The 19,007-nt window shown below is 34.0% G+C and overlaps 1 protein-coding gene across 3 annotated transcripts in view; it reads right to left on the reverse strand.

Moving 5' to 3' along the window:
• Positions 1-19,007, reverse strand: part of RHBDD1 (rhomboid domain containing 1) — a 52,919-nt gene that overhangs the window by 17,967 nt on the left and 15,945 nt on the right. For all 3 annotated transcript variants that reach the window (XM_067301910.1, XM_067301911.1, XM_067301909.1), the window contains exons 4-6: positions 14,188-14,276; positions 13,733-13,783; positions 8,653-8,772 (exon numbers count right to left, since the gene is read on the reverse strand). In XM_067301910.1, coding sequence (XP_067158011.1) covers positions 8,653-8,772; positions 13,733-13,783; positions 14,188-14,276 — 260 coding nt within the window. The remainder of the gene's footprint in view (positions 1-8,652; positions 8,773-13,732; positions 13,784-14,187; positions 14,277-19,007) is intronic.

Here is a 19,007-nt window from a genome sequence, read left to right on the forward strand (position 1 = left end):
TCAATGAAAAGATTCCTATTTGCATCACTGAATCTTGGATCAAAATACCAAGAACAGATTCTATCTCCATATGCAAACCATGCTTTTCTAATAAATCTAGTGTGAATGTAAGAAAAACATTTCTAGCTACAGTCGAAAGTATTTTTTAAGCTATTACTTTAAAGTGTTTTCTTCCTATTTTCATTTTCTTTGGAAGCTGAAACTTTTGCAAGAAGGAAACCACCCAAAAAAAGCTGCAGTGGCAAGACCTTCAAAAATGTTTGTATATTTAGGAAGTCACAGGAAAAAAGCAGCATTCTGTATAAATTTTAGCATGAAGATCTCAATAAATACTTTGTGTCAGTATTATACACTTCTTAAAATACAAACAAAATTAATGGTTATTGAAACTCTTATCTGATAACAATTTTTGGAGCAAAGAGATGAACTTCACTCAGATTCACCCATCAGAAATAATCAGAATGTAGGAGCAAATATGTCACTGTCAACTTGTTGCTTAAAGATTAAAAAAAGTTAACCCTTCAGGCAGTGTTTTCAAAAATACAGGGCATACTACCAAGTGTTTGATGGAAGGAATTAAAGATATGATGCACTGTAAAAGAGTGTCATAACCTCAAGAATATTAAATACTGAGTATAGTAATCTCAGTGCAGTGCTATATCCAGGACAAATTAGAGAGAAGCAAACAATATCAGGACAAAAGAACAGAGCAAAGTAGCTTTAAAAGTCATGGTGTATTAGGGCATCAAACTGTGACTCTGAAATCATGCGTGGTCTAAACCTTTGTCAGCATGTGTCACAATATTTCAATGTTTTCTATTTGCATAACTTTTCACTTTAATGGTAAGTGCAATCACAGTATCATTCAAGTGGAATGAAGACATACTTTTAAATTAATGGTGTCTGTCTTTTTATCCCTCTAATACATAACAACTCAGGAATGATGCACCCAAGCAAGTCCGAAACCTTAGGGAATGTTGTATGTAACAGTGGGCAGAACTTACTGTTTCTTTTTTTTTTTTTTCCTCCAGGAGAGACATGGGGAACACAGAATCCCTTTCAACTGCATATTCAACTTAAAAAAAAAAAGTTTCTGGTAATCATCTTTTAACAGAACACAGCTCAGCTCTTCCAGTGCACTAATAAACTGTTGAACTAGTTTTATTCTGTATGCAAAGTGTGTTTCAAAGACAGGAGGAAAAGGAGGCAGAGTGCTCTTAGTAATAGTCGGCAGGAGACGAAGTACAGGGAAGTAGGAAAGGCAGAAGCCGATACAAACTACTGAAGCACATAGTAGCAGTTAGCACATCTGCTAGACCGTGGATTCATCCATCAGAAGCATTCTCTTACAACACTTTCCTCCAGACATCTGAGGAAATGTCCTCCAAACAGTACACCTGAGAGGAAGTCTCGCCTCCCCTAGGAGAAGGCCAATTTTTAAAGCATATGGACTCACACATACTAATAGCCCTAAAGATAGAAGAAATGAAGAAAGATGGGCAACACTGAGGATGAGAGGAAGGGACAGTGGAAATAAGGAAGAAACTAATTTTCCCCTGACTATATTAATTGTACAGAGTTCTTTACACAATCTAAAACCTTAAATATACTACCAACATTGAACAAAACTAAATCAAGTGCCTTGATATCTTGTCTCAAACCAAGCATAATTTGTCTGAAACTGCTTTTAATACCTGCATTTTAGTATCTGAACCAAGTGGACACTGCTGTAAAAATTAAAGTAAAAACAAAGAAAAAAGACACAAAACAAACCCACTAAAATACTCAAAATTTACATCATGGAGCGCATTTTTTGGTAACATGGAGACCAAGGGCAATAAACCTAAAACCAGTATTTTCAGAACACTAATCTAGACGTAGCAGTGTCTTTTTAAAGGTCAAGTGGGTACAAAGCTTATAAGACAGCTACTCCAGTGTTTTAGAAAGAACTAATTAGAACATATTTTTTGATTTAAGATCTCTACCTGATCTATAAAGGGACACAGCTTGTTGACATACAAAAGCAAAAGGCCTGGATTCCAAGCAGTTGCCCATTCGAGTTGCCTACCCAATCTTACTTCCCCTAAACTACTGCTCCTGTAGCAGAAACAATTGAAGTATGTACAAAGAAGCTTCTGAACTGTCAATTTTCAGTCCAACATATTAAGGCAAAACTAAATGAAAATCATTTCGGACAACCAAGGGTAGCAACTGCTTCAGTTGTCTGAAGTTAACCTGTTCATGCATGTAATTGGAGATTTTATAATAAAATAATTTCACTGCTTTTCAAAAACATTCTTTACACCATGGTATTTCATAGGTCATGATTCTATTTTAAAGGATAAGCTCTTCACGAAAGGCTTAGTGATGCTTTGTCTTACACATCTGGTGAGCTTTTACCACCACTACCAAAAGAATCAGGAATTTTCATCCTCATATTTACAAAATGGCAACTTTTTTTTTTTTTTTTTTAATATGCATTACTAAAACCTTCTTTGAGGAGGTGAACAGTAAGGCTAAAATCAGCTATTGTAAGAAAAGGAGCAGTGTCAGGTTCTTACTGAGCAAAATTGCTACAGAGATAACTAGCTATTTTATTAAATCCTAGTGCTATTTTAACCTTGCAACTATTGGCATTTTTATTGCTTTACTAAGAGGCTCTAATTGGTTTAAAATACCAGTGCAGTATATGAATTAGAAAATTAAATGTGACAAAGGTAAAGTCAAGGAAGACACATCACTGGGAGAAAAAAATAATAATAATAAAAAAGAAATAACTTCTGATAAATTGGATTTGAAACCTGGTATCTATCTACGAGATTAGTGCGTCAAGGAAGCAGAAATACAACAGACCAAAATGCTACACTGCAAGTGAAACTTAAGTAACTGGCTGAACATAACTGTCAAAGAAAATTAAACACAGGCTGCAGTTTTCAAACAGAATGACAGGGTGTTGTTTATCTGTATGTTTTACGTATATTAAAAAACAACTGGTCCATGGATGAAAATACACTGAAAATAGAATTTTGCAATAAAATCTGAATTGGGAAGATATTTAATTTTCTTATACACTGAAGAAAAATCAGTATGACTATCATAGTTATGAACATTTCTTTTATTAGGTGTTCAGGTTTGGATTTTTAACTATTTTTTTATTTTTAAATTTACAACATATTTAGTTTTTGTATAAAATACAAACATAAAGAAAGCAAAAGAAAAAAAATCTCCCATCGCTATCTTGTTTACTAAACTCAGGAAGATTTATACTTTACAAAAATTTTAGGAAAACCATAGTTCCTAAACTCCAAATTACGTCACGTTCTAAATTTGGTAGTACTCCCACTACTACTTCATCTCTACACCAAGCAGTAGGGTCCACAGAAGCATAAAAAGCAACAAAAACAGACTACTAGAATAGCAAGGGGAATGTGCTAATTTGCTGTAAAACCATTTGACATCAACAGATGTTCAGCTGCTCTACACACAGACACACACCATGCGCACACCTACACACATTTGAAAACTAACAGCAGAGTTTTTCTTTGGGAAATAAACACCCACCCTTTTGCTTGGCTAGTCTGTTACCATTATGATTCTCAGCAAGATGCTGAAGAGCAAGATATTTCGGAATATTTTTTCCCATCCAATGCAACGGTGAACAAGATCCTTGGCACACCTTCTCAGAGAAGGTGCCTCATTTTTCCTCTGATACTGCACTACTGAGCGCATCATCTGTTTTAAGACATTTCTACAGAAATCCATCGTAGTCAAATGCAATGACCAGCATTCTTATTACTGCAAGAGGGGAAAGAACGCTGATTGGAAAAAAGGGAAATAAGACTATAGCCAGTTGCTATATAATCACACCACTTTCATTCTTTTTACAATCTTCCATGGGTTTGGCAAATTTCATAGACTACTAATATAAAGCCCAGTCTCAATACAACAAAACATAAATGAGAACTCTTAAAAATTCAGAGAACAGGGAAGCTAGAGGCCGAGATATTTGATACAGAGCCGATGCTCCTATGACTACTCCATCCCAGGCTATCTAAAAACTTTAAGTGGGTGGGCTTTTTTTATTATTAGAACTGAAGAAATGTATATACAAACAGTTTCACTATTACATTAAAAAGAATATCTATATGTGTATTTATAGATATTTCTCTTTAACCCCAAAATATAAAGACTTTATATTATCACCTACATGTTTAAAAAGTTTAGTCTTAAGAGGAAATTCCTTTGTAAACAGACATGAGCTTTCAAGGGATTCTTAAAAATACTGAGATTGAAAAATGGGCATTTAGAATTTCAAGTTGCAAAAAACCCAATACCGACCCCAAGAAAAATCCAAACCCACATCCCATACTAATCAAGATATTTCTTCTGGGTAGAATAGCAAGCAAATACAACAATAGGTAAGAGATATGGTTATATGACACACTAGGGTTACATCAAGGGCTGGCTGCCAATATTAAACAACAACTGAACAGCCAGATATTTTAACTTCCTAATAAAATCGCACAGTTTAAATATCATAAAGACAATTTTTTTATATTAAAAATTATTTCTTTGATGTAACTAAAGGAAGAATTATTGCAATTTGTGACCAATATAAGATTGTAATTACAAGAACAAGAATGAAAAATTAAAAAAAAAAACTAGAAAAACATATTAATGCTATTTAAATTCATTTCTGTTTGGGACAACTGTATACCTAAAATTGACAATGGAAACAATATAAATAAATAGCTCCCTTTCGTAAATGGACCTAAAGCATTATGTCAGTTTGACAGTCTGTTGAAACAGATGCTTTCATAAATCTCATATAAACAACCTTGGCAATTTCTTTTGTAGCAGCAGGCACTAATTATTAATTTTTTAAAGAATTTTTGAAGATATTGCATAAAAATAAAACTGCAGTTCAGAAATGCCTGAATGCTGATTAAGCAGAAATACAGTACCTTTACACTGGGTTCTGCTAACCCAGGTACGGGATTATATAAGAGTAATCACTGAGCTTAAATTTGATGCATGTATTAACACAGATTTGTTTTCAGTTTTGGACAAAAGCTGATACCAGGTAATTCTGTACTCTACTACTGATTGATTCTTTGAATAACCTAGCAGGATACTAACACAGTGAGTTATAAGAATGGATCAAAATTCTAAATCTGCAACGGTTCATTTTGTGGCCTAAAACCTCTAATAAATGCATATGCACAACTAACTAACTAACTAACTAAATAAATAAATAAAAATACTGCAATACGTTTTTTCAGCCAAACTATAGTTCACAGTTGCAAAAAGGAATAAGGAAAAAAGTACTAAATTTTGGTTGTGGGATCTGTTTTTACATCTATCTAGTTATCTCTTTCAAATTATATCATGTCATTTTGTTCACAGTGCCTGTTTCACCATCTGTGTAATTGTAAGCAGCAGAGAATGTAATGCTTTTAGGAAAAAATATCCTGTTTAAAGGACAGTGCTCATTCAAGCTAATTATTTTTCAAACTAATTGACAGGGAAGAATATCCTAATTGCTCATTAGAATAGTAAATTTTATCTCATCCTTTCTGTCAGTCTAAGGCAGATATGATAAATTACATGCTCTGTGTTACCTTCTTAGGAAAATAAGGCGCATGCCTATAGGCAGGAATCCTATCTTCTAAGAAGCTTGTTTCCCAAAATATTTTAAAAGTTGAGCTCTAAAAGTCTAGGTTTTCCAAAGTAAGCTTCTGGTTAAGAGAAGAAAATGGCAGGTAGGAGAAAAAACTAAAGCACTGTTGCAAAACCATTGAAAACTACACCTGTGTACAATTGACAGCACAAAACTATATCAGAGGCAATATACAAAATTACACATTTTCTAGCTTCACTTATCTGTAAAGTTTAAAAACTGCAAGTAGCACTGAAAAGAGACACTACTATGTCTTGAGTAATGCTACTGTCTCTAACTAAAATTAAAAATGTGCCTTGGTACACCACAGTTATCTACCAGCGAGACTCACTCATGCTAGGATGCACTTAAATTCTCTCTCAGGTTTCACCAAAGGGCATTCTCCAAATGAGAATAAATTTCCTCTTATAGTTGAAAATATATCTTTGTCCAAATACAACATGATACTCCAAATAGCAGACAGAAAAACAGGCTACTAACCTTTAGTGATGTAAATTATTTAGGGCTAAAGTGAAAGCTGCAGGTGTTCCACACTGATACAGTAAAAGCTTTAAAATGCATATTGCCTAATTATTTATATTACCATAATTTTGTCACAGTTATTACCAACGGACTTCATTTTATGGCAATGAAAATATAAACAGCTTATCTTATTGTAATACCAATCATATGCGCATAGCGTTTCTATAGTGAGATTAGAATTTGACATCTTCAGACTTTTTGGATTCTTGTAATAATTTACATATTTTTCCTTCTACAGTGCAACTTAAGACCACAAAAGGAGCAAATGTGATTTTAAAGCCACATCCAAGCCACATCACGCATCCATTAGTTGCCCATAGTCTAATGGTTCAATACCCATAAACATTCAGCACTTACAAAGACGACTACGCTCACGAACAGCTATCTTTTGTACATTTGTAAGAACACTTGTAAAAACAGTAGTCTGCTATTTCTTCACTAGTATTCCAAAAAATTAAAACAAACACAGTTTACACTCCTGTATAGAAAAGATTTCAAAACACTTAATACTAAAACCTTTGCAAGTTTTTTCCTTAAACTCAATCTGTTAGAAGTGATGTAACATGCACCTTGACTGTAAAATACAAAGCATCCATTTCAATAAAGCTTGTTTCAGACCCCTCCTTTCCCAAAATCTAGTATTTAAATAAGACGGCATACTGATATGACTTTGTTACTTTTTTTTTTTTTTTAATTCCTAACACAGCACAGAGGATATCTAATTTGCTGTCTTTCACTGACAGACCTGATGAACTGTATATTAATTTATTTCAAATCTAAGACTCTCACTATCTTCTAAAATTTTCAGTACAGTTTCGAATGAAATGAAACTGTTCAGATGACAAACATTTCTACAGCAAATATTCTACAGTAATAATTTTGCTGTAGAAAATACAGTATATTTTTAAAAGACTAGTTTCAAAATGTTGAAGACAGCTAGAAGCCAAATTATTTGAAAGATCAAGATGACAAAAAGAAGAAGAAAAATAGAAAATTCACTTTTTTTCTCCCTCCCAGTTCCCCTAAAAGTCAGCACTCCTCCCTCCCAGGTGACATCTCACAATAGATGAAACAAACTTAATAAAGCAAAAAGCTGTATTTACTGTTAAAACATATTAGCCAATTTCTCAACAACCCAGTAAAACCTTTCCCTACCTCAGTACTATTGTTTCAACCACTGCCTTTTTGAAATATCTTCCAGTTAAGATTACATGTTCTTTGTTATAAACACCAGAAAGTAGAAGCAGCAATGATCTGTCAAGATACTCATTTTCATATTTTGCCTGATATTTCTTTGACAGCCATAAAATAGTGGTGTAAATTAATTTTCTGAGCAGAGATTTATGAACGGTGCATGGAATTTGAAAGAGTTGCAGTGATGAGGAGGGGCATTTGTATCTCTTCTCCCTGATGAATGCTTCCTTGCACTCAGGAATTTAAAAATCACAAGATAATGAAAAAGGAGGAAAGTGACATTGATAAGTATCTAGTCAAGTTATTATTTTTATTAAGATTAAATGTTATAGCTTCAACAAATTGAAAAGAAACCTCTCAAATTTGTTAAGGAGGCCTTTGGCTGAATTTCCAACAGAATCCATATTGGCATGCAAGAGAGTGATTTTTTTGTATCAAATATTATTTATTCTTTTCAGTCTTGATGCCAGAGAATGTATAGTGTGTTAATTTTTGCCCTTTTTTAATCACATAAATATAAAAATATATAGTTTTGTGTGACGTCGTGGTGCTCTAGTAACGTATTAAGTTCCTAACAGATTTCCCCACAGTTCTTTATGTTTTCAGAATCTGAGAAATATTTTCTAAAAAGTATTTTTTTTCCTTTTGACTTCACTTGCACTATAAAAAGATAAAATATATCCCAATGAGTATATTTTAAACCAGCTAACAAATTTCAGTCAAAACCAGTAATTTTTAATTCTTAACAGTTCTATTTTTTTTAGGTCTTTCAGCTAAAACCTAGAGTACAAGCTTTCTCTAAGGTGGAAAAGGACAATGTGAAGAGTAAGCAGCCAGTACATTGCTCCTCAATTAAATATGTATAAAAAGAAAAAACAGGCATACAGAGATGGTTTAAATATTGGAAACATCAATTTTTCTATTATACTGCTTCATACTACTGTTTACAGTATTATAAGACGTTTTGGCACAGCAACTTAATTTACTTAGTTTTCTCATTATAAAAGCATTTCACTGTAGTTGTAACAATGTAACCAAACAGTAATCAACTATGAATAAATGCATTTTACACAAAGAGAATGATACTACATCCTCACATTGCATTCTCTGAAAATTGTACCAGGAAATTTTCTTCAATTCTGTTTCTGAAGAGAACGTTTTCAAATTATTGGAAACAAATAATGAACAATACATTTTTTTACTTCCTTCTCAGTATTAATCATAACTTCAAATATAAGCTACTATATGATTCCTACCTCTTTCATTAAGACTGTTTAGCACTGCCCTTTCAAGCTGTTCCTCTTCAGTAAGTCCACCTGTATAAACATCATAGTTCCTTGGTGTGCTGTACTGATAACCTGGATGACTATAATACTCTGTAAAATGGAGAAAAAAAAAGATGAAGAAAATAAACTGCTGCTACTCACTGGGAGACAATGAAACGAGATATTATCTTCATACCAGTTTTCATTCACAATTTATTTTAATTGTGGAAGGAAACAAATGATTAGAAGTTCCATTATTTTTAGGATATATGCTGCGAATCAAAATATATATGACAATTTTCTAATTTACAAAACCAGGCTACGGTAACAGGAGAGAGATAAACAACAGAAAGATGGATCAGACACCTGGGTCTTACATCACAGTTTTTAAATAAGTGTTTTAGAATTGCCATTATTGAAAAGTTTCACATTGAAATTGAAAGGCAGAATTTTCATCACCTCCTTTTAACATTTAACTGTGAATATTAGCAGGCCTTGTTAATGTCATTACAACAGCAGCAGCGAAACAGGCAGGCTTCAGGCTTTTCCCCCCACCCGTGTCTCATTTCACCCCAGTGTCCATCAATGGTATCTATCAATGGCATCCTGGCTCCAAGTAGTGTTTGGAGCTACAAAACATGTGGCTAAACACTTCTGCAATTTTTTTTCACCAATATATATGGCTATTATTGTGCTATTGAATAGCTACATCTGCTCTGGAAAGACACACCGTAGATCTCACCTAATGTCACAACCATTATTTGCTGCCTGCGCTGCTGACCACCAGGCACTTCTACCATTTCAAAAGTTTCTCGAAAACAAGCATGAACAAACTATCATCCACCCAAACACATGGGATTTAAAAGAAAATAATTTGGCTAGAGAACTGAGGCAGTAAGAGTCTCTTTCTTCTAATACAATCTCATCTTGCTTAAACACAGAAAAGCTAAACTAAGAAAAACTAAGACAGAAAAGTTCCATTTTTCTATTCCAATTTTGCATCTTCCAAATATAATGCTTTGGTTGATATTTTAAGTTTTCTGTTCTTCAAAATCCTATATCCAGCTGGCTAGAAGAAGCGCAGAAACATGGTTACTTTTCCCTGATCAATTAAAAAATGGTTTTTTTTCAAAATGAAAGAAAAAATGAAAATATTTCTGTATGAAATAAATTCAGCATGCTATTTCCTTTCATTTTCAGCATGTCATTTTCCTTTATGTTCTGATTATTAGCATCAAGAATAGTCTTGTATTAACTCATTAATTATACAGGTTCCATGTGTAATCTTCCTATGGATTTTGTGATTAGTAACAAGCCCACATTTCAAAGAACATACAATCAATATCAAACAAAAACAAAAACCCACATGTTAAATAGAAAAGATCCAATAACACAAAAAGCAGGAAAATTTGAATGGAGTGCCTGTATGTGTAGGTCTCTAGGTCTCATATCTACATCACGGCCTTAAAAAATACAGCATTACTGTGTTGGAAAAAACAGGTAGTCTTTTAAACAAATTATTTCATCTTTTGACATCAAACAATACATATATAATGATTTGAACATATATGGGAAAATAACATAATTCTGTTCTTTTGCAAATTTTTCCTTTTAGAAAAACAACATCAGTTGGTTTCTTTTTTTATACAACTGCAATAAATATTTTGTACTATTCAGTAATCTTAAATTCTGCCATTTATCAAGTGATCTGCAAGTCCTCTGGTCAAAAAAGGATTTTTTTAAAATCCATATGAATTATGGCCATATTTTTAACAAGCTTTAAAAGCCTTTAAGTCATACTGGCTGCATTTAAGAAATATACTTCTGCAAAAAAAACAAAGTCAACTGCATGATACTGATTAGTTGATACAGACTTTAGATGCAATCTTTATATATGTCCCTCATTAGTTGATCTTAATGAAGGTTTTCTCTGCTCTATATTTATATCCAGAAAATAAATTTATCAGGCTTCCAAACTGCATGCAGGAAGACTATAAAAATTCTGGTACTAAAAACATAAAATTGCCTGATGAAAGAAAAAGGATGTCATATTTTAAATTTTTTCATCACTGTACATTTCTGTAAGTTTGATGTTTTATGCTGTCATCAAGTTGCAAGTGCTGATAAACTAACACTCCACAAAGCCTTTATCTTTTATTTTGCCATGAGAAACAGTCTGGTAACAAACACATTCAAGGTGTTCCTATTAATAAAAACAGTAGTAGTTCTAGTATTATAGCAGCTCTACTACTTTTTTTCCCCCATGGACTGCATACAGATAAAACCTGAATCAGTTACTAAATATTAAATATCTTAAATTAGGCTTAAAATAATTTTTTTCTTCTTAAGCTTTTTCGTTATACTGTTTCGTAAATTCCATTCCAATGATCATTTCCTCTTTTTTTTTTTTTAATCTAAAGGCAATAGTAGTAAATCAGCAATAACAGAAAATCAAAAATTAATCAAGGTAAGGAGTACTATATATGCATCATTAGCCTGTGACACTAGAGAATTTTCTTAATTCACAGATGGTCAAATTTATTACTATATCATACGCAAAAGGTTAAATCTTCCAGAAAAACTTCTGTGAATAGGATGAAAGACGATTGCGAGGTATATACACAGAGAACAAACATCAAAATATACATATATTTTAAATTACAATTATAAGTTGTTTTAGAGAGATGAACTTACTACAAGAAATACATAGTTACATCTAAAGCAAAACTTGGCTGACAGGATAATTTAGGTTAGCCCTGCTCCTTTAGCTCTTTTCTGTCCACACCAACTCAATGCAACAGCATGGCTGCTTTGGGGGCTGCCCAAGACATGCAACAAAAGACAGATTTCCTTGCTGCGAGAATGTACTGAAGCTTTTTCTCAGGTGCTAAGTAGCCCCCTATCATTTTAGATATATTATATTGAACTCCTCCCTTTTTCCCAGTTAGGGAGAGCTGGAATATAAAGAGTAAAGGGACATTCAGAATCTGTTTCTATTACACAAAGATTGTCTTTTACACCCACCCAAGCTCTGAGTAGCTGGTGTTTGTACATTGGCTGCAACAGATTATGGAGTCTAACTTTCACGTGTAAATTCTTATCTTCATTTGCCATTAAATTGTCTTTTCTGATATAAGCATGCAGGGTTTCCACATGTCCTGCTGTGCTGGAATACTGAAGAAAGATTTGGTCTTTATGAAGGCGAAAAATAGTGTGATGCAAGCAGTACACCCAGGCCCTGGTGGACTGACCAACAACTGTAGCTATGTGATCATTTTTAACTGGCCTGAGATTACCAGTCATGGAAACAGGTATCTCACGCTCACTACACAGTCTATGTTCACATCTTATTTCATTTCTCAGTATCTTTCTTGTTTTACTTCTTTACTGGCCTTTAGATCTCCAGTTTTAATTTGAGAATCGGAATAATGGAAATCCTGGTAAACACACTTTAGTTACTACAATCTTAGGTGCTATTTGTAAGGAAAGTAGGTTAAAATCTTTCCGTAAGGAATTACCAGACAAATATTTGAAAAATACCCAGCACTCTGGGCCCATATTCGCACTTGGGGGGATTCTTAAAAGTAATAATAAAATTGAGGATAAATCAAGGAAGACAAAACAGGCACTAAACTTGGCTCACTGTGGATCAGAGGTAGTGCATCTCACTTGTAAAAGACTAAAGAAAAAAAGGGAGGAGAGGTGGCAGAGAAGAGGCGGTGGAGAAGAGGCAGTGGAGAGAAAAGGAAAAAAGAAAAAAAAGGAAAAAAGAAAAAGCCTGCATGGCTAAACATCAGAGAAGAACAGCAAGAATGATCAAAAGCATGAAATAGTTTTCACAGAAGGAATTATATCGACAACAACTTTTCAGTCAAAGGGAAAAGATGACTATGGGGAGGATATGACAGAAATCTGTAAAACCACGAAGAATACGGTGAAGGTGCATAAAGAATGATTGTTCAGTTTCCCTTCCCAGGGAAATACTAACGTGCATCAAATGAAATTAGTAGCTGACAAGTTCAAAACAAACAAAAACGACACATTCTTCACCCAAAAGCAAACTGAAGTTCTTCTCCTGGGATGTTGTAGGTGTTAAAAAAAGTTTATACTGATAGCATTTGCATATATGTCAAAAATATGTCAAAAATTATATGTCAAAAAAGCATTTGACATATTCACAGAAGAAGAATCCATCATGGGCTATTAAAGACAAAACTTCCCCTTAAAACTTTCTGCTGATAGAATCTTTAAGCCACAAGCTACTGCACTCTAGAAACTATTCAAGGGAGTCATCTCTATATATTTATCTTGTCATACAGCAGATGTCTAGGGAAGAGTATAAATCACTGCAGGAGACTGGATATACTAGGCTATACGACCCTTTGATTTGATCCAACAAACAGCCCCACCTCATGGCTGGCTCCTCTTCTATTCCTCCCAGACAAGATCTCCACCTATAACTCCACTCCACATATAATTCAATGTTCTGCATGAGAAGTAAATCAAACATGCTATGTTCAAAGTGTCCTAGTATTCCAACTAACTCTCCATCTTATACACAGTGAAGATGGCCTAAATTTATTATGGTAAGGAGTTTGCTTTTGCATGCATTTGTCGCAAGGGAATTACTTGATTTAGAAAAAGTGTTCAAAAGAAGTTCCTTTGTCACAGGGGAAAAAATATCTTAGAATGGAACAGATAAAATTGGCCAGAGCAGGGCAGAACTACCAAGGCTCTATGTGCTGCTTCTTATAGCCACAACTCCGCCCTGCTGTACCCTTTGCAAAAGGGATGGTATTTCCCTAGGGTAGCATTTTATGAAGTCATGACCTTAATCTGAGGTAAAGCCTCTTGTACAAAATACACCCTCACAGTTCCCAAAAAAGGAAAGGTGAGACAAGGCCAGAAGTAGTACAAAGTCAGCAAGCATACATACATACAGAATGCTTTGTATATTACACGATTTTCCAGTTAACTAGCTCTTCCACAGGTTTTTCATCATTAGTAAAAATGGTTTCAACATTTTTTAAAGTTGGAATAAGCTTTTAGCTAACTTGGTGAGAGCACTTACGTGAGTAGGAGTCCCTCTGCCGGGCAGGGTCAGTGAATGAAGAAAAGCCACCTAAATATGAGAAGAATGATGCATGTGCTATTAGAATAAAATAATCACATTGTCCATTTAAAAATAGAAAATCAAATTTAAAGTATTGTTTCTTTCAGAGTCTTTGTTTCATATGATACAAATATGAAACCATGGGTATCCATAAACATTCTTTCTTCATTGGTGAGAGAATATAACATTGCCAAGCTTGTTTTTGGTTCCAGACTATATATTAGGGTGCAGTGATAAAACAATATATCCATGTAGAGTAGAAAAATGCAAAACTAACCTAAAAATGTTCTCCAGAACGGGCAAAGAAGGGCAAAGAAGAACCGCCCCCCAAACCTCAATTTTTGTATGTAAGATTTACTGAATTTTTAAAATGTTGCTTACACAGATTTCACAAATTGAATCAAACTATATACCTGCACAGGCTTTCATGATCTTTTCCAGAGGTCCCATAGTATACATCAGTCCAACTAGAATCCCTGCCAAATGCCCAGCAAAAGAAGTCCTAGGAGAAAGGAAAAGCCTGTGAGTGATAGAAAGGAAGGCTTTTTTGGTAGGGATCCAGACAGGGAACTGCAAATTTTGTTGTAAACCAGAAAGTTCCTGAGTTACTGGACTGAGACCAAGCATACAGAAAGAACTTGCCTGCAAAGACACAGGGGAACGCAAAAGATTCATTAATTCTGCTCTGACATAGAGACTTTCTAACTTCTAATTTTAAAGCATTAATTATTCTAATTGAACCTACCTGTGCAGTTTACAAAACCCTCTTTGCATTTTTCACCATGTTAATTTTGAGGAAAAGCAGCAAGCAGATCCACCTCTAGGCTGTGCCTGAGAACTGCAGCTGCATCACATTAAAGTCTGAGCCATAAAGTTAATCTTGTAGTTAGTTTACTTCCGTGTTCCTTATAGAAGTTATTGAATTTTGCCATTTCATGCTTCCTAGAAATACTTAACACGGTCAAGACAAAGTGCCAAGTTTTCTTTCTCCATAACCTCCCTAAAAATAGTGGCTATACACAGTTACAGAAAAGTATCCAACAGATATCCTGAAGAAACTGAAAAATAATGAGAGTGCATTTTAACTGTTTGTCTAAAGGACAGAATATTGCTCACCTAAAAGCATTTAAAGTAAAATCTTACTGAAGTAGGAAACTAGTTTCTTCATCTATAGAACTTAAATCTGTAAAATTACACAAAAATGTCTAGGGAGGATCTACCAGAACCATTTACAGTTTCAAGTGGATGCATAAATATAGTACCTTACTAGCATACTATCAATATAATCCTAGAATTATTTTATTTGAGGTAACCATGAATGCAGATCTACCTGTTGCAACATTTTTGTAACACAGTGCCTTCAAAAACTTAAAAGCACAACATGAGTGAAATCTTGAGATCAAAATTCCTTTCTAAACATACCAATAACTTCTTTAAAAAATGTCTTTGGCCATTTGTATACAGAATGAAAAGGCCCTAAAGTCTTTTGAGAAATCATCAACCTGGAAGCATAAGTAAATAAGAATAAGGATAAATAAGAATGAGGAGGTTGGCACCAGGTACTACCATGAATACGGGGTACTTTATCAATTCATAAACTGACTTCCAGCACTTAAATTATGAGTATTTTAGTGAAAAGAGATTTTAACCAGGTTCAAACAATATTTAAAACTGCTTATCTCTATTATGAAGTTATAAAGGTTATAATCCTAGAGAAGCCAGTACACTAAATATATATTTTTTAATATTTCCTAGCATATGTGATTATAAATAACTCAGTCTATTGGGTTTTTACCTGTTGCAAAAATTCAAGTAACTCGAGGTTCTTTCCCATTTATAAAGCAGAAACAAAATCCTTGTCTAAATTAAAAACAGATCTAAACATGATGGCTTTTACATTCTGGTCAGAAATCCAAAACAGCCACACAGATCGGTAATGACAGTGCATGTACTTATGTCAATGCAACTTACAGACATCATTGGCAGAAATACATGAGAAAACGCATGTGCCACTAGAGGGAGATAAAGATCAAATCTAAATTCAGTCTTTTGCCATCTACTGCACCATGTACCTGTATTCTGCTATGTAGAACTGCAGTTCTCTCCCACAAGTTACCAGCAATTTTTAAGAGCAACACATAAATGCTGGTGTGAAAATTTATAGGTAAGAAATAGTTAGCAAAATAAACCATTTATAAAGGAACTAATTTCAGATTCAAAGTTGCAAAAAATACATTTTTTTGCCTAATTTGAAAAATGTGACATCGATACACAGAAAATACTAAATATTTTTAAATGCATTACTCTAAAAATCACCAACATGTGATTATTGATTCACCTATATTCCTGGAAGCATTTTAGAAAACATTTATGCTCATCCGGATTTATCTGAGCCTAGCACTGTTCCACAAAATGCAAAATCAAGGTCTTTGGTTGTAATACAACGAAACAATATTTAATACAATATAAACAAGAGAAACATTCAATTTTAAGAAGTCTTCAGCAAAGGGATAATTTCCATTTCCTGTCTGTTGAACCGTTTAGCATAACAGACACCCAAACACTATCCACTCTTATTGTAAATTATATTCAAAGAGTAGAAATTAACAATTAAAAAGTTTAAATAGGGTATTCTAAATGAAAAATAAGATCCAGATACATGGTCACACTGATACAATACCACTGACATGCACAAAATGAGTGTAATATTTGATAAATCATATCAAATATTCCCCCTATGTTGTCATACAACTGATTTGAAATGTGGTTAACAGTAGTGCCTTGCTACTTGTAATTAACAAAAAAAGGTACTCTGCAGAGTACATAAAGACAGTTTCCCTTACATAAGCAAAATGTTTAATGTTATAGTCAAGTTAAATACTTTTTGCAACGATATTTTGATATTTTGTATTTTGTTATATTTTAATTTACTCAAATGATTACATAAGGGTTTTCCAAGGGGTAATGCTAGGTATTCTCTATATACAGTGTGGAAAACATTTTTATAGAGATATTTTCCAAATATAACATCTAAAACACACATACAGATACTAAGTAACTTTACAAAGACAATTGTTTTATTAAAAATTTTCACACTTGTCAAAACAACTGAACAAACTATACTTAAACTATAACTATGCAGCAAAATCTAAAGTAGAGTTAGTAAGAGTAAGATAGGTATAGAGTAACCTATATCCTATACGCTACCGGATCTCTTACAGCTGTTTATGACCTCAGCCACAGCAGTACTTACAGTTATATATACTGACATCAGAAGGGCATGAGAAAAGCAAAGAGTACTAGAGACAGTGCCATTACGAGGATAAGGTTCTCTTTCTAAGTAACTAAGGATCATCCTAAACACACAACCTATTGGTAGCCAGGAAAAGGAACAAGTAGACTACCCAAATATCTTGGTAAATGAGGACACTTACTGCACAGTGATATGCTGAAGTTTAGGTGTTGGTCACTGGAGATGGCATCAGAATTTAAAACAACCTAGACAGAATTAAGTAATGGTTTGGAAGAAAAATAGGATGCAATTCAACAAGAGCACACACAAAGTTCTGAACTTATCACCAAAATGATCAACTAGACAAACAGGCTGAAAGCAGTTGGCGAGTACGAGAGCTTTAGGATGGAATCTGAAGTACGCAGTGAATCTCACGATAACGTGCAGATCAACATGTCACACAACTAGAGAAGAGACATATATTTTAATTGGAATATATAAACAGGAGTATTGTCTGAAAGACATATGAAGTAACCTTCCATTCTACTCAGCAGTGGTAGGTCTCAGCAGGGGAATCGAGCCTGGTTTTGCACACGGCACAAAAAGAGCAACAAAAACAACAGGAAGTCTAAAAACCATGACTTCTGAGGAAAGATGGAAGGAATTATACTCTTAGTCTACTGAAGAAAACAGTGATGGATATAATTATCTTAAAATATGCAAAAGATGGCACAAATAGGAACGAATAAACTCTCCCCATTCACTGTCCATAGGATAAGGAGTAACAGACATAAGTTACAAGGAGAGATCTGGGAACAATTAAACACTAGAACAGGAAATGAGGAAAATTTTTATGAGGAAAAACTTTTTTACTGTGAGGGTGACAGAGCACTGGAACAGGTTGCCCAGAGAGGTTGCGGTGTCTCTTCTGGAGATATTCAAAACCCGCCTGGATGCAATCCTGTGCAATGTGCTCTAGGTGACCCTGTTTGAGCAGGGGGTTGGACTAGATGATCTCCAGAGGTCCCTTCCAACCTCGACCATTCTGTGATTCTGTGAACAGACTGACTGGAGAAATTGGGGGGTCTCAATCAGAAACCGGCAGAGGTGTCCCTGATCTTGCTGCCTTCGGGGCCCACATCTGCCCCTGCTTAGCAAGGGAAGAAGAGAGGGCTACTAAGGCCCTGCAAAGAAGAATGGGAGTTTGATACAGTGATTATCTTTAAAAGCATATTAGTCTATATGTTGATAATTGTATATTATGTATATGTAATTATGTTTGTACTTCTCAAGTTATTACTCAAAGCATTCATTCTGATACAGTAGGGAATTCAGACCCCCTATAATCCTTCCTGTTTTACATAAAAATGTAGACTGACATTATTTTGATGTATAAGAAAATTATATAAAAAACTGCTTCACACATGCAATTAACATTCTTCTTCCATATACCTTAGTCTGAAGTGGATACTCCTATTTCCAATGAACAACTTAAATACACTTGAACCCATAATCCCCCCAAATATTTCAATGTCAATCTTCTTGACATTTTACTACATTTTACAGTGAATTTTAATTTTCAATAGATTGCCTTTAAAAAAATTAGCATAATGGATTTCTTGCCTATCAGGCTGTATGAGTTTTATCTGGCTAACATTAAAGTTAATGGCAAAACTACAATTGTTTTCAAAAGGCGGGATTATATGCAAATTGTAGAACTAAATGCTGAAGTACAGTTTACAGAAAACACAAAAGAAGTTTTGTGTGAAGAAGTTTTGTTCAAACACATGATCAAGTCTCCTTTCATTTGCATTACAAATTCCACTCATCTTTCTTGTCTCATCCAGAAAATGGTGATTAATGCTGATTTTCTACTTTATATACAGTAAAATAACCCTGGATATAATTAAAAACCTTTATATTAACCATAAAGCAACACACATTATCAACAGATTCAAAAATAGATTTTTTTACATTATTATTAAGAGCAATATCTTGACT

Source organism: Apteryx mantelli, chromosome 9 (assembly GCF_036417845.1).
Source record: "Apteryx mantelli isolate bAptMan1 chromosome 9, bAptMan1.hap1, whole genome shotgun sequence".
Classification (NCBI taxonomy): Eukaryota; Metazoa; Chordata; class Aves; order Apterygiformes; family Apterygidae; genus Apteryx; species Apteryx mantelli.